Source organism: Chrysemys picta, chromosome 5, assembly GCF_011386835.1.
Source record: "Chrysemys picta bellii isolate R12L10 chromosome 5, ASM1138683v2, whole genome shotgun sequence".
NCBI lineage: Eukaryota > Metazoa > Chordata > Testudines > Emydidae > Chrysemys > Chrysemys picta.
The window spans coordinates 12,894,671-12,908,933 of NC_088795.1; the positions used below are offsets into that span (position 1 = coordinate 12,894,671).

Consider the following 14,263-nt stretch of genomic DNA (forward strand, 5'->3'; position numbering starts at 1 on the left):
TCTTTTACAAAAAGTGTTGCTCTAGATCACATGACTCCATAGCCATTTGAAAATCATCTGTCATGACAGTGATGATAGGTGAGATCTCATAGGTGGCTACAGCCCTTCAAAGTTAGTTTGATTAAAAAAATAAATGAGATGTGGGTGATCATCCATTTCACACTGTATTTTATTTTTGTCAACTTTTTTGGCAACAAATACAATCGTTCATCATCCAAGTGGTAGCAATGAAAGTTATATCACACACAGGCTTCGTCTAACCTAGTTTTGGTTGTGGTTTGTTGTCTTATGACCCATACAATTCGCAATATTAATTGTTCAGCTGCCTCTGTCCAAGAGAAGATTACCGTTCTTTCCCTCAAGCATCATCTTTGTCCATGTTGGAGTCTGGAGATTTGGGTCTCTTGCATGACAATTTAGGGAATCTGTTTGTTAGCATATAATTCATATTAATAATAATATTTGTTATGTATCTCATTCACCATGTAAAATATTGATGGATTTATTTGAATTCTTTCACTTTTGATTAAATTATCTGGGCAGGTTTAGTTCCAGCAAACCTGGGTCTTTTTCAAAATCTTTCCATTTACTTATCCTGTTGCAAAACCAAAGATTTAATGTGTAATCTTCAACATGCACCTCACCTATCCCAAGTCTAATGATGTGTAAGCTGCAGGAATTTAGCCCCATAGAGTGATGGGTGTGGGCAGATACACATAATAACTCTGTACATGGAAGGAGTTATTGGAATGTTGTATCACGGTTTCCTACTAAATAGTAATAAGGAAGCAATTGCTTGTGGCTGTTGTCCCCTCCCTTTTCTCTAAATTATAGCTGTTTTGTTTTCTTTGTACTGTATCATGACTCCCCACTCCCTCTTAAACAGAGAAACTGACAAAATTTCCAAGAAATTTTTTCAGTTTCATTATGTTTCTCACATGCAAATGAAGAATAGAATCAAAGCAGAGAAAGTATAGCTTAAACTTCAACATCTAGTATGTATAGCAAAAGTTAACTTCCTTGCCCATTCTGATTGTTAGTTACTTCCCTCTTTGAATTTGTCCACTGGCTTCTCCTGTTACATCCAAATTCAAGCTTTTTATCTTCTTGAAAACTCAGTATAACTAAATAAGCTTTATATAGCCATCCCAGCTTATGAAGTCTTGCCTCTCTTAATATCGCACCCCCCAACTCGCTAGCCTCCTCTCCTGTGCTGAATGGTTTTGTTAGTTTCTGGCATAAGCATCTCCGTGCTTTTTCTAGACCTCCCTTCTGTAAAGGCATCCGAAGAAGTGAGGTTTTTACTCACGAAAGCTTATGCCCAAATAAATCTGTTAGTCTTTAAGGTGCCACCAGACTCCTTGTTGCTTCTGTAAAGGGAATTTTCATGAACTCATTCTCAAGGACCTTTCTCCCCTCTACTGTTCTGTCCCTTTCAGAGACCCAGTTCTACTATGAATGTACTTTAAATACTCCCCCCCCCCCCCCTTTTTTTTTTTTTTAACATAATGCGTGTTTCCCATCTCTGCCTAGTCTCTGTTCATCCTTAGATTGTGAACTTCTTGGACAGGAACTGATCTTGTCTGTTGGAAAGCAACTAGCATGTAAAGTGGGGGCAAGGGGGTGTTATAAATAATGTGTGTGTGCTTGATGTAAGAAATCCTTTCATATTATAAATCTGTCAGTCTGAAGATGATTGTAAAATGATGCCCCTAATCCTCATTGAAGTCTTAGTTTAGTCTTCCCTTTCCTGAAATAAGTATAAAGACTACAAACCTGGGCGGGATTATATCTACCTAAGCAGTTTTGCAAGTGATTGAATTGATGAGTGGGTGCTCAAATTTTTTAATTAATTTCTAGAAGGCTTAAAGGATATAGGCAGTTCATTTTTGTTTTTGAGATACTGATGCTAAATATTGAGTAGACAGCAATTAGATGGATACTTACTGTGCGATTTCACATAAAAATGAAAAATAATAAAATGGGTAATAGACCAAAAAAGTAAAAGCTGAAATAATCAGGATATTTTGGGAGAAAAGATTGTTCTTAGGTAAGATTATTGTATAGTAAGAAACTTAGAAACAGACAAAATATGCTGTCTGGCTAAGCAAAAATCTGATAACCTTCCTACTTAAAGGTTCACTCATTGAAAGGTCTTATACCCATTTCTAAATGGGAAGTGTTATGTATGGTTTTCCTGAATGATTTACAATAACTAAGGCAGCTAATATCTGTAAAGACTCCAGCCTATAAATTAAGATAAGCCAAAAAGGCATCAGTGATGAGTAGATTTCCGAAGGCATATAGTTCTTTCCAGTTCTGTACATAGTAAACCTCAAAAATGGACCATATTACCCATTGGGTTTAGGAGAACAGATGATAGAAGTAGAGGTGATTTCTGTGGTGTCACTTTTTTTTTTTTTTTAAACTCCCCATTTCCACCACTCTCTGGCCTTCCTCTGAAAAAATGGATGTGTGGCTAGCTCAAATGCCTTGAGGATTTGGGTTGGTGGTTGCTTGCTTCTGTCCTATTCTTCCCTCTCTTGTAACTGAATTCCAAGAGGCCTCAGAAGGAGGGATACAGCTTTTCAAATTGAGAATTTATTTTTCTTGCCTTCTTCTGGAACTAAATTTCCTCTTTCATTGAGAATAAGTATCCATGTCACACTTGTCCCAAGTGGTCTGCTCTTAAGGGAAAAAAAAACCCAAAAACTTCAGAGTCTGCATTTTGGTATTTACTAAGGGGCTGGCAAGGGGAGGGGAAATTGATATTGTGGTCTGTTTTGCTGCCTATGATCTATAAAAGAATGTCTACATGGATTTTTTTGTTTTGTTTTTAACCTGGTTAAAATTTCAGGTCCTATCTTGCCTGGAAGACTGATTGGCTATCTAGTGAAATGACATCACAAGAGCCAAGAGAATGCAAGCTGAGCGATTGAGAGGACAAGTGATTTTTAATCCCTGTTTAAATTTTTTTTTTGATTGATTGAATGAATGAATGATGTACGTTTTAGAGAAAGGGAATTTTTTAAAGATAAAACACCTCTGCCCCTTTAAAGCGAGAGCTTAGTAACATACATCTTGAGACCCCAACAAATCTTTCAGCAAAATCTGGGAGGACCAGATATTATATTCCTCATATATCTTAATTTTTTTAAATTAAACAATAAAATACACGCTCTCATGTCTTCATATATAAAAAAGAGCACCCAAGTTCAACGTTATCCACTGGCAAGATGACTAAGAATGTCTTACAGTAGCTTAGGAAGAAGCAAGATTTTTTTTTTTTTTTTTTACTCAGTGTGCAGCAGGTTGTATTATAGTAGTAATTTTATGGTGACATTTGTGGTAGCGTCTATTCCTTTCAATGAAGGGGCTTGTTTGGATAATACGATGAATATTTTGACAGAAAAATAAATTTTTTTAGGATGGGATCAGAATTGTTTTAGAATCTTGCTAACTTGTTTTTTCTTTTTATTACATTTTTTTGATAATTCACAAAGTACTAGTGAATTCTGGTACAGATGAAATCAAAGTTAATGAATCCTCATTACCACACTTCTGTATTAAATTGTTACTCAGAAGTTGGGTGAAGAAAACCTTTATTGTTTGAATTAGTATAGTTTAGTAAAGTTCTATAGATGTCAACAGGTTTTTTTTTAAACATGCATATGCTGTATTAAGTTCACTAATTTGTGAACCACACACTTAACTTTTGGGCGGGCTACATAATGTAGCAATATCTCTACATTTGAGGCTTTGAGTATGCTTGAAAATACTTCAGGTTTGATCTTGCTCCCATTGATGTTAATGGGAATCTTAACTCCCTTCATCTGTTTTAGCTATTTGGATTTTCAAAAATGTCTACGGGTGGTAGAAGACCATTGAAGTTCAGTGGGATTTGTGCACCTAGTTCCCTTAGACTCTGTTGTAAATCCCAACCATGAAATGCATTGGGTCTGACTGGAATATACATAAACTGAAGTATGATCTTTAAGCCAAGTTCTAGGTGTCAGGGCAAAACTTGTGTTGCCTTATTTGTGCTTTGTTCATCTTGCGTTTTTTGAATTCTTAGGATGGCCATGTGGAAGTTGCTAGGTTACTTCTTGACAGTGGTGCTCAAGTGAACATGCCTGCTGACTCGTTTGAGTCTCCATTAACATTGGCAGCCTGTGGTGGACATGTAGAGCTGGCAGCGTTATTAATTGAACGTGGGGCTAACTTGGAGGAGGTAAATGATGAAGGATATACACCACTAATGGAAGCAGCCAGAGAAGGTCATGAAGAGATGGTGGCATTATTGTTAGGTCAAGGTAACTACAACAGTGTGTCTACTCAGTAGATTTGAAAGTACTATATGGGCATCTAGAAATATGAATGTCAATGTATAATTTAAAAAACTAGTTACAGCACTATTTTTTCATTTTTTCCCTATTCAAATAGTCTTTCTCCCAGATGCAACATCCTGACCTTTTTAACAAAAAAAAAAAAAAAATCCTTAAATAAATTCAGATTAATCAGTGAGAAGTAAATGAGCAACTGGTAATCTGAAAATGTATTTTACAGAATAGCATTACATACTAATTAACCAATATATGTAATTTAGGTTCTTCAAGTTGGCCTCTGCATAGATCCACTTGGGGAATATGCTTCTGGAATCTCACAGAAAAAAGAGTGCTCGCTGAGATCACATGAGCAATCTCTGCTAGTCGGAGACAGTTATAATTATGTGGGTTTCAGATTACTTCAGGAATTTTCTTTGAAACAGAGTAGTCAAATCAGCTTTACATTTTACATGTCTTTCAATAAAAAAATTAACTTTTAAATATTTGTTTCAATAACTAATTTGATCTTGGTGGTGGGGGGCTTGTTTTTTGTTTTGGAAGGAGCAAACATCAATGCTCAAACAGAAGAGACTCAGGAAACTGCCCTAACGTTAGCTTGCTGTGGAGGTTTTCTGGAGGTTGCTGATTTTCTTATTAAGGCAGGAGCTGATATAGAGCTTGGATGTTCCACACCTCTAATGGAAGCTGCTCAAGAGGGTCATTTGGAGCTAGTTAAATATTTACTAGCTGCAGGTATGGAGTCATTTTTTGTTCTGCTTAGTTGGGTTCTACAAGTTTGTTTACTTGAATAGGGTACATGTGCCCATGTTGATAAACCTTCATTAGTAACAGTATGAAGTTAGACTCTGTAGATACTCTGTAGTAATTTATGTAACTGTTCTAGACCATTTAATATTTTGGATATATGTTTACCTCTGGAGAGTAATAAGTAGTTCAAACTTCAGTTCTGAGGGGACTTGTGTCTTTAGTGATTCATTTCAGAGTATGGCTGATAAAATCTTTAAAGGAATATTTTAATCAACTTTTTATTGAATGATGAAGAAAATGTTACAGAGCTTTACAATCTGTTCTGTTAAGGAACATAGAGAGATTTGGTTATTTTTAGACTGTTGTTTTAAAGCTTACATATTCATTAATGCTGCTTTTCAGGGGCTAATGTGCATGCAACAACAGCAACAGGTGACACAGCACTGACATATGCATGTGAAAATGGCCATACTGATGTAGCAGATGTCTTACTTCAGGCAGGTGCAGATTTGGTAAGGAATTAACTTTTAGATGATAATTATAAATCAGAAATAAAAAATAAAGTGAGCACTGGATGTTAATCGCTGAAAACATGTTTTTTAAATTCTCCTTTTCTTTATTTTACTTTAAATATGTTCTCTCAATGCAATGATTCTTCCCAGTTCGATATAAAATGATTATTTCATTATCTAAAAGAAATTGTCAAAATGCTTTAGTCCAGTGGTCACCAACCTGTCGATCGTGATCGACTGGTTGATCCTGGAGCCTCTGCCAGTCGATCTGGGCTCGGGCAGGCTACCTGATTGCTGTGGCCCCACGCCGCTCCTGGAAGCGGCTGGCTGCTAGCGTGTCTCTGCAGCCCCTGGGAGGAGGGCGGGGAGGTGGCTCCTAGCGCTGCCCCAGCACTGTCCCCGCAGCTCCCATTGGCTGGGAACCAGCCAATGGGAGTTGCAGGGGCGGCATTTGCAGGCATGGGCAGCGCACAGAGACCCGCTGCCTCTCTTGCCCTCAGGGGACGCAGAGACGTGCCAGCAGCCAGCCACTTCTGGGAGTGGCGTGGGGCCACGGCAGGCAGGCAGCCTGCCTGCCTGAGCCCTGATGCGCCACCAGCCGGGAGCCACCTGTGGTAAGTGCCTCCTGGCCAGAGTCTACACCTCGCATCCCCTCCCACACCCCAACCTGGAGCCTCCTCCTGCACCAAACTCCCTCCCAGAGCCCACACCCCTCACCCTCTCCTGCACACCTGCCCCAGGCTCAGCCAGTGCACACCCCACAGTTGAGAATGTTGCACTGATTTGTGACAGTCCCTGAAGGATTTTGGATCTATAAACCACAAATGACACTAATAAAAAGTAAAACTCATGAAATGTCCAGTGGATTCTAGGAGATTAGGTGCAGAGTGACCATATGACCCCTGCACCCAAACTCGCTCCCAGAATTTGCACCCCTCACTCCTGCACCCCCGGAGCTCCTGCCCACACTGCGAACTCCTCGGCCCCAGCCCAGAGCCTGCACCCCCTCCCGCATCCCAACCCCCTGCCCCAGCCCAGTGAAAGTGAGTGAGAGTGGGGGAGAGTGAGTGACAGGGAGGAGGGAATGAAGTGAGCGGGGCGGGGTAGATCCTGGGTTGATCTTAAGTTCAGAAAGTCACCTTGTGCATAAAAAGGTTGGAGATCACTGCTTTAGTCTGACTTACCATGGCTGACTTCCAAAGCTGTTCCAACCCCTTAAAAGTAGCCTGAACAGAAAAATACTGCTGCTGTGTCATTTATATCAAGCATTTCAAATGAAAATGTAGAAATGATCCACTCCATATTCTGGTTAATACCAGAAAACAGCTGGTTCTGTTATGCTAGAAGTGAAAAACCTCCGCCCCCCCCCCCATAGCAACTATTAAACTGTATTTAGGTAATGGAATAAAGATGATTTGAGGTAAACAGAGACATTGTCCATGTTCAGCATCTGTTGAGAATGCCTGTATAGCATTATAATAATTCCACATAAAATGAAGTTAGCTGTTAAGCTTATTAATAAGGAAACGCTTTTCTTAAAAGCCCCAAAAAATTAAAAATGGGCTTTACAATCTGAACATTTTAATACTTCACACTTACACTTCTCATCCGAGGCTCTCAAAGCTCTTTACAAAGGTGGGTTGGTATTATCCCTGTTCTACAGATGTCATCAAGATAAGTCAGTTAGTTTGTGGATATTATTGGGCTTTTAAACATCAAAATGCAGTCATTTGTGACCATAATACTATTTCAGGTGAAAAAGTGTAGGCTGGATTTAGATCCCTTTAGAAACTTGCCCCTTTATAATCTTGTAAGCCTGTTTTCATATTTTGTCTAGGAACATGAATCAGAAGGTGGAAGAACTCCTTTAATGAAAGCTGCAAGAGCGGGTCATGTTTGCACTGTTCAGTTCTTGATTAGCAAAGGTGAGTTCATGAAGTTTTTCTTTTCTGCTTAAATAAGAATTATGACTTGAAGACAATGGTGTATGTAATGGATATTCTATTTAGATTTCCAATAATTTAAATATAGGTGCTAGTACTAGGATAACTTTTTTATGCTTAATTTTATATATAATGTAATTATGGTTCTGGACATCATTTATCTTAACCATGCCCCTTCTTGCAACGCAGGCAGTGCATGAAAAACTTCACTGTATGTTGTGATGTACTGATATTGAGTTGCTACTCATATGTTTGATGTATTTTTTTATTAAATAGAAGATATATGATCCATTTGATCCTCCTGATTGTCCATACAATTGACATATTGTATATAAAACTGACAGTGTTTCTTATAAGAACATGGACTGATTATAGGACTTATAATGACATTGTAGTCTTGCTTCCAACTACATTAAAGTTATTTTAATCACTCTACCTTGACTTAGAATATTTAAGCCATTAGGCTATGGGGGCTAGGACGTCCAAACTTGGCAACCTAAAGTGAGGTACCTGATACTTAAACAGTGCTAGTCACCTGCATTTCCCATTAAGTTCTTTGGGAGCTGTGGTACGGCTTAGGAACTCTGAAATTAGACCCCTTCTTCAGGCTCTAGTGTTTTATTTGCTTTGAAGATAGTGGAAGCTAATGGGTGCGCAATGCTTTTAAAAATCAGGTGCCTAAATATTGATTTAGGAGTCTAATTTTAGCAATGGCATGTGTGGTCATTCTTGCTCCTTAGTAACCCCACTTCCATCTCCCAAGCAGCTACAGTTACAAGTTTTCCTCTCCTCGTTTGGAACCTGACTGGCCTGCTGTCCCTAATCCTGCCCCATTATCATCCCTTCGCAGATGTGAATGGGAGAAAGCACAGTTGGAATTAATCACTGCTTGCCAGTGACTAGGAAGGGCTTCTGCAGCATGTCAGTCATAAAGTGAGGCACTTTGACAACAAAATTGCTGACAGATCTTGAATAATAGCATCACATACATAATCACATTAGGTCCATGCATGTAATATAGACATATTCACATTCTTGGTTGGGAATGTTAATATTTATGCCATCTTCCCTGTATTATTTAGTAAAAGTAACATTTTTGTATCCATTATGTAGCTGATGAGACTTTTGTGTTAATGATTATAATTTCATATTATCAAATTTGCTGTATACAGTACTATATTATGTAATAGTGTGTCTGTTCCTAACATTTCTGGCCATCAAATACGTTTGAAGTTGATTTATGCATTTAATTATTTTTAAAGCTGCTGTTTCATATTAGTCTAATATATATGGAATTAAGTATTGATTCCAGAACAGAAATGGGTGAAAGACAAGTGTTACAGTTCATCTTTTTATGAAGTGATTTCTTCCCCCACCATCCTTCTTTCTTCCCCCTCCTACACCGAAGGAGCAAATGTGAATAGGACCACAGCTAACAATGATCATACAGTATTGTCGCTGGCCTGTGCTGGAGGTCACTTGGCAGTTGTGGAATTACTGCTAGCTCATGGAGCTGATCCTACACACCGACTGAAGGTACGTATTTTTAGCATGTGTATTTTCTCCTTGTCTTCTGAACTAATCTTCTGGTTACTGTTTGAAATAAGTGTAGTGGCTGACAAAATAAACTGACATACATGTAATGAAAGTTTATAGCAGTCACTCTCAAAATTAAAAATTCTGATAGTGCTAAATTAAATCCTTATCATCGTCCAAGAGAACCCTTGCCACTAAGGGCTTGTCTAAGCTACCGCCTAAGTTGATGTTAGTTATGTCTCTCAGGGGTGTGAAAAAACCACTCCCTTGCGCAATGTAACTTACATCAATTTAGACATTCTCCTGCTGACCTACTTCCGCCTCTTGTTGAGGTGGAGTAATTACACCGACGGGAGAGCGCTCTCCCATTGACGCAACGTGTCTTCACCAGACATGATGAATCGGTGCAGCAGCTCTGATTTAGCGCGGTAGTGTAGGCAAGCCCTAAGTGTATAGCACTGTTTGAGGGAGAGTGAGTGCATTATCCACAGGAAGTCATGAATTCTTGCACCAAGAAATTAGACTGAGTTTGCTATGTGATTTTCATAGTTTCAGAATGTTAATGCCTTTGTGTTTTAAGATACTTTTGTAAAAATGTTTAATTGTGTCTTACAATTTGTTAAAAATGCACAAAATTATCAGTGAGCCTGTCAACATGCCTTTTCAATATATGATGTAGAGATGTGTCTCTAAGCTAACAAAATAATTTAATGTTTCTCATACACCTGGTTTTCTAAAGTAGTGTGCTCCTTTTTTTTTTTCTCTTTAGGATGGTTCAACTATGTTGATAGAGGCAGCTAAAGGTGGTCATACTAGTGTGGTTTGCTACCTGCTGGATTATCCAAATAACTTGCTTTCTGCTCCTGCACCTGATGCCACCCAGCTGACCCCACCATCCCATGATTTAAATAGGGTAAGATGCAAGAGCTAATACAGGGTGTGATTTCATTTTTCTGTGTGTTCATACTTAGTTTGTTGAAAGTTAAGGTACTAAAATATACACTAAATAAGTTATGAAAAATATCTGGAAACATAGGTTTAGCACATTTTGTAGGTTACTAGATGAGCTTTTTTGAAAAGATGCCACAATTTGAAGTGCAAACTGAAAATCCTTTGGTAGCATTACTGGGTAATTCTTTGCCTTTTTCCTCTCAATTTGTCAATTTTACTGAAAAAACAATGAGGAAGAAAATCTCAACAATCAAAAACACTTCAGTAAGAAGTGCTCTTTTAACCTTCATTTGCAGCCAACTGTGGCTTAAATTTGCACGGCAGATTTAGTATGGATTACCATGTTCATGATGTTTAAATTGTTAGAATGTTTGTTGTTTATACTAAGGCCATGTCTACACGACCCCTTAGGTCGACAAAACTTATGTTGCTCAGGGGTGTGAAAAAACATCCCATAGCGACATAAATTTCATCGGCATAAGTGCTCGTGTGCACAGTGCTATGTCGGCGGGAGAGTGTCTCCTGCCAACATAGCTACTGCTGATTGTTTAGGTGGTTTTATTATGTCTACAGAGAGCTCTCGCCTGTTGGCATAGAGCGGCTACATAAGCGATCTTACAGCGGCACAGCTGTATCAGTACAGCTATGCCACTGTAAGCTTGCTAGTGTAGACATGGCCTAGGAATGTAAAGTGCTTAGGACCCATATTAATAATAGTCTGGAACTGTTAACAACTATTGGCACCGAACTCAACATTTCAAAAGGTGTTAAACAGTATTTTATATATGTTATGCATGCCATTTTTGTAACAGTGACAATTTGTTAACTAGATGTTATACTTCAATAAATATTAAGCATATAGGAAGAAAAGAAATGTAATCTATTAGTGTCCAATGTTTTAGGCTCCTCGTGTACCAGTGCAGGCACTGCCCATGGTCGTCCCACCCCAGGAGCCTGACAAACCCCCTGCCAATGTCGTCACAACCCTTCCCATCAGAAATAAAGGTCAGTTGTAGCTTTGCAGCTTACTTTAAAAAATCCTGTCTAGGTAGAAGATTTAGGGTTGCTTTAATTTTATTTTAGTGGATAAGTTCCTGTAGACAATAATTATTTCTGGAATCAGTCAAGGGAATTCATTTAATTTTTGTAAGGACTGTTTTCACCCACATTAAAGACTAAATATCCATCTAACTTCTTTAAATTGGAATTTTTCAAGAAATCTGCCTCTCTAAAAATATTACATCATGTGTGGTTTTGCTAGATTAATGTGAAATGTAGGTTGTCAACCAGTATCTAATAGTAAAAACTTTGAAAGAATTGTCATTGATCACAGTTCTCAGTAATATTGTAGTTGGTTTGGAATTTACATCTCCTTAAGATAGTAGTGTAGGTACAGGTTTGACTATATTTAAAAGCAGAATTTCTTGATTTTTTGTGCTGTAAAATGTGAGTTGGGTCCTCTTTGCAAAGTAGTTGAACTCAGTGTAAATTTGGTGTCCATTTTGGACACGTTATCTAAAAATTTTTGCTGCACTTTTACATAAAGGATCTCCAGAATATTTTTTCTATCAAGGACCACCAGTAGTTCACATGTGTTTGTGTGTGTGTGTATAATAAAATATATACTGTGTATATGCTGGTAATACTTTACAATTTAAGTTCTGCTGGAAGAAAATGGGTACTTCCTCAGTTAGAAATACCGGGTTTTAATTTCCCTTCCATTCTGAACTATTAATCACTTTTCCTTATAACATTTAGATGGTACAGTGTTGGCTTAATCACTATGGATTTGTTCACTATAAATCTGTTGGACTACACAGAGCACTGTCCTTTCTTACGTGAAGACTGAATTCTTTCCCTCTCCTGATCAGGGAGTTGGGTCGAACATACGCAAATTCATGTCTTCTTTGTGGAACGCCTAAACACAATAGATGTCAAATCAGAACATATTCATTCGTATTTTAATGCTTTAATATTGGGTCTAGTACTGAATGTCAAGCTGATAAAGCTTGAAGGGATTAAATATTCCTAATTAGATTAGCACCTTTTTTAATCTACCAAGTCAGATTTACAAAGCAGATTCTTAAAACAAACAAAAACCCTACCCATCAAATAACAGTTTGGCTTGGTTTCTTGCCTTTTTTCCATGCATTTATGACTTGATACCATCTCAAAACACAAAATATCAGGTCTAGGGCTAGTATCTCCTTCCCTTTCTTTTTTGTATATCTAATCATGCCACTTGCATACCACACATCTTGAGGCAATCATTTTCTATTCAGACATTTAACTATTGTTGGAACAAATACCTTAAAAATAATACAGAACTGTTCTACATTATGTATAGTAATCCACTGTTAGATTTGCAGGCTAGCCTCTGATACGATATAATTATCATAACGTGCAAGATATGGTTTTCTTCATAAGGTCTTACTGTTCACTTTCACCTTCTATGGGTACAGTACCTTGGTGCGTAACTGTTGGCCATTAAATGTCCAAACAGTAGCTCTGTAATGAGGATGCCATTCATGTGCAGTTCCATTGGTTCTGAGGGGGTTTCTTTTTCACACAGCTGCTTCTAAACAAAAGTCCAGCAGCCATTTGCCAGCAAACAACCAGGATGTACAGGGTTACATCACCAATCAGTCTCCAGAGAGCATTGTAGAAGAGGCTCAGGGCAAGTTAACAGAGCTTGAGCAGAGGATAAAAGAAGCCATAGAAAAAAATGCTCAACTGCAGTCCTTGGAATTGGCACATGCTGATCAGCTTACCAAGGAGAAGATTGAGGAATTGAACAAAACGAGAGAGGAACAAATTCAGAAGAAACAAAAGATTTTGGAGGAACTGCAGAAAGTAGAACGGGAGTTACAACTGAAAACGCAGCAGCAGCTAAAAAAGCAATACCTAGAGGTTAAAGCGCAAAGAATTCAGCTTCAGCAGCAGCAGCAACAGCAGTCTTGCCAGCATCTGGGACTACTGACTCCTGTTGGGGTTGGAGAACAACTTTCAGAGGGGGACTATGCACGATTACAGCAGGTGGACCCCATCTTGCTCAAGGATGATCCTCAACAAACTGCTGCGCAGATGGGCTTTGCACCTATTCAGCCTCTGGCGATGCCCCAAGCTTTGCCTCTGGCAACAGGTTCCCTACCTCCAGGGTCCATCGCAAATCTTACAGAACTTCAAGGTGTTCTAGTTGGACAGCCAGTGTTGGGCCAAGCACAGCTGGCAGGGCTGGGGCAAGGAATTCTGACAGAAACTCAGCAAGGGTTAATGGTAGCCAGCCCTGCTCAGACCCTCAATGACACGCTGGATGACATCATGGCAGGTGGGTTTATATTGTTATGAGCAGGTATAATTTATGATTTGCTTACACCTAGTAGAGGGTATATCAACTTTCTTTTTTTGGTTTGGTTCTAACTACCACAACAATGAACGATTTTTATATACTGATCCTTGTCGTTAGGGCTTTAGAATAATAGTTAATTTTCAGTAATCTTAAGTAAACATTTTTAGTTTGAAGGATTGACTTCCCGTTTGAGGTTTTGCTAGCCACTGCCCGTTTGACAGGTTGGTATGCTGTATGTGCAAAATGCCATTTTATTTTGCATAGTTGCTTTGGCCACAATTGAAACTATGGTACTATTACAGCCCCATTTCCAGATGTGGAGAACCAGCCTGACAATATTGTTCTTCAGTGCTTGTATCTGTTTGTTAAGAAATAGTTTTAATATTTGGAATAGGCCTTCTATCAACTAGCATACTCTAAGCAAGACCATCTGGAATAGATATTCTGCATTTGATTTTAGAATTAGAACTGCCATAGTTAAATTTAAATTTATTTAGGAATTGAGCCATAAGTAGGAATAAATTTTAAATAAACCTATATGTATTGTTAAGAAATACACAGATTAATATTGCTTTACTTTTATCTATGCAAACAAATTTAAATTTTCCAAATCTACGAGAATAATCCAGTATTAAGACATTTCATACAGATTACATTTTTTCTTGGAGTACTAAACAGTACACTAAGAATAAAATAGGGTTTAGATACAACTGGAAGTATAGAAGGCTAGCAGTGCTGATTTCCTTATAGCATGTTTTGCATCCTAATTATATTTCATTTGCTACTCCCCTTGTTAATTATACAACTTGTCAGTGGAATATTAGTTTTCAATCTATTCTTTTATTACTGTAAACCTGTGTATCCATTGAATCTTTTAAA

The 14,263-nt window shown here is 38.2% G+C and overlaps 1 protein-coding gene across 9 annotated transcripts in view; it reads left to right on the top strand.

The window, feature by feature from the left end:
- The window catches only part of ANKRD17 (ankyrin repeat domain 17), a 142,712-nt gene that overhangs the window by 81,029 nt on the left and 47,420 nt on the right, over positions 1-14,263 (top strand). For 6 of the 9 annotated variants that reach the window (XM_065595937.1, XM_065595939.1, XM_065595938.1 and 3 more), the window contains 8 exons: positions 4,076-4,313; positions 4,887-5,078; positions 5,496-5,605; positions 7,443-7,530; positions 8,957-9,084; positions 9,854-9,997; positions 10,938-11,040; positions 12,608-13,363. In XM_065595937.1, the coding sequence (XP_065452009.1) occupies positions 4,076-4,313; positions 4,887-5,078; positions 5,496-5,605; positions 7,443-7,530; positions 8,957-9,084; positions 9,854-9,997; positions 10,938-11,040; positions 12,608-13,363 (1,759 nt within the window). The remainder of the gene's footprint in view (positions 1-4,075; positions 4,314-4,886; positions 5,079-5,495; positions 5,606-7,442; positions 7,531-8,956; positions 9,085-9,853; positions 9,998-10,937; positions 11,041-12,607; positions 13,364-14,263) is intronic. The other 3 variants (XM_065595942.1, XM_065595943.1, XM_065595944.1) reach the window with 1 other exon arrangement.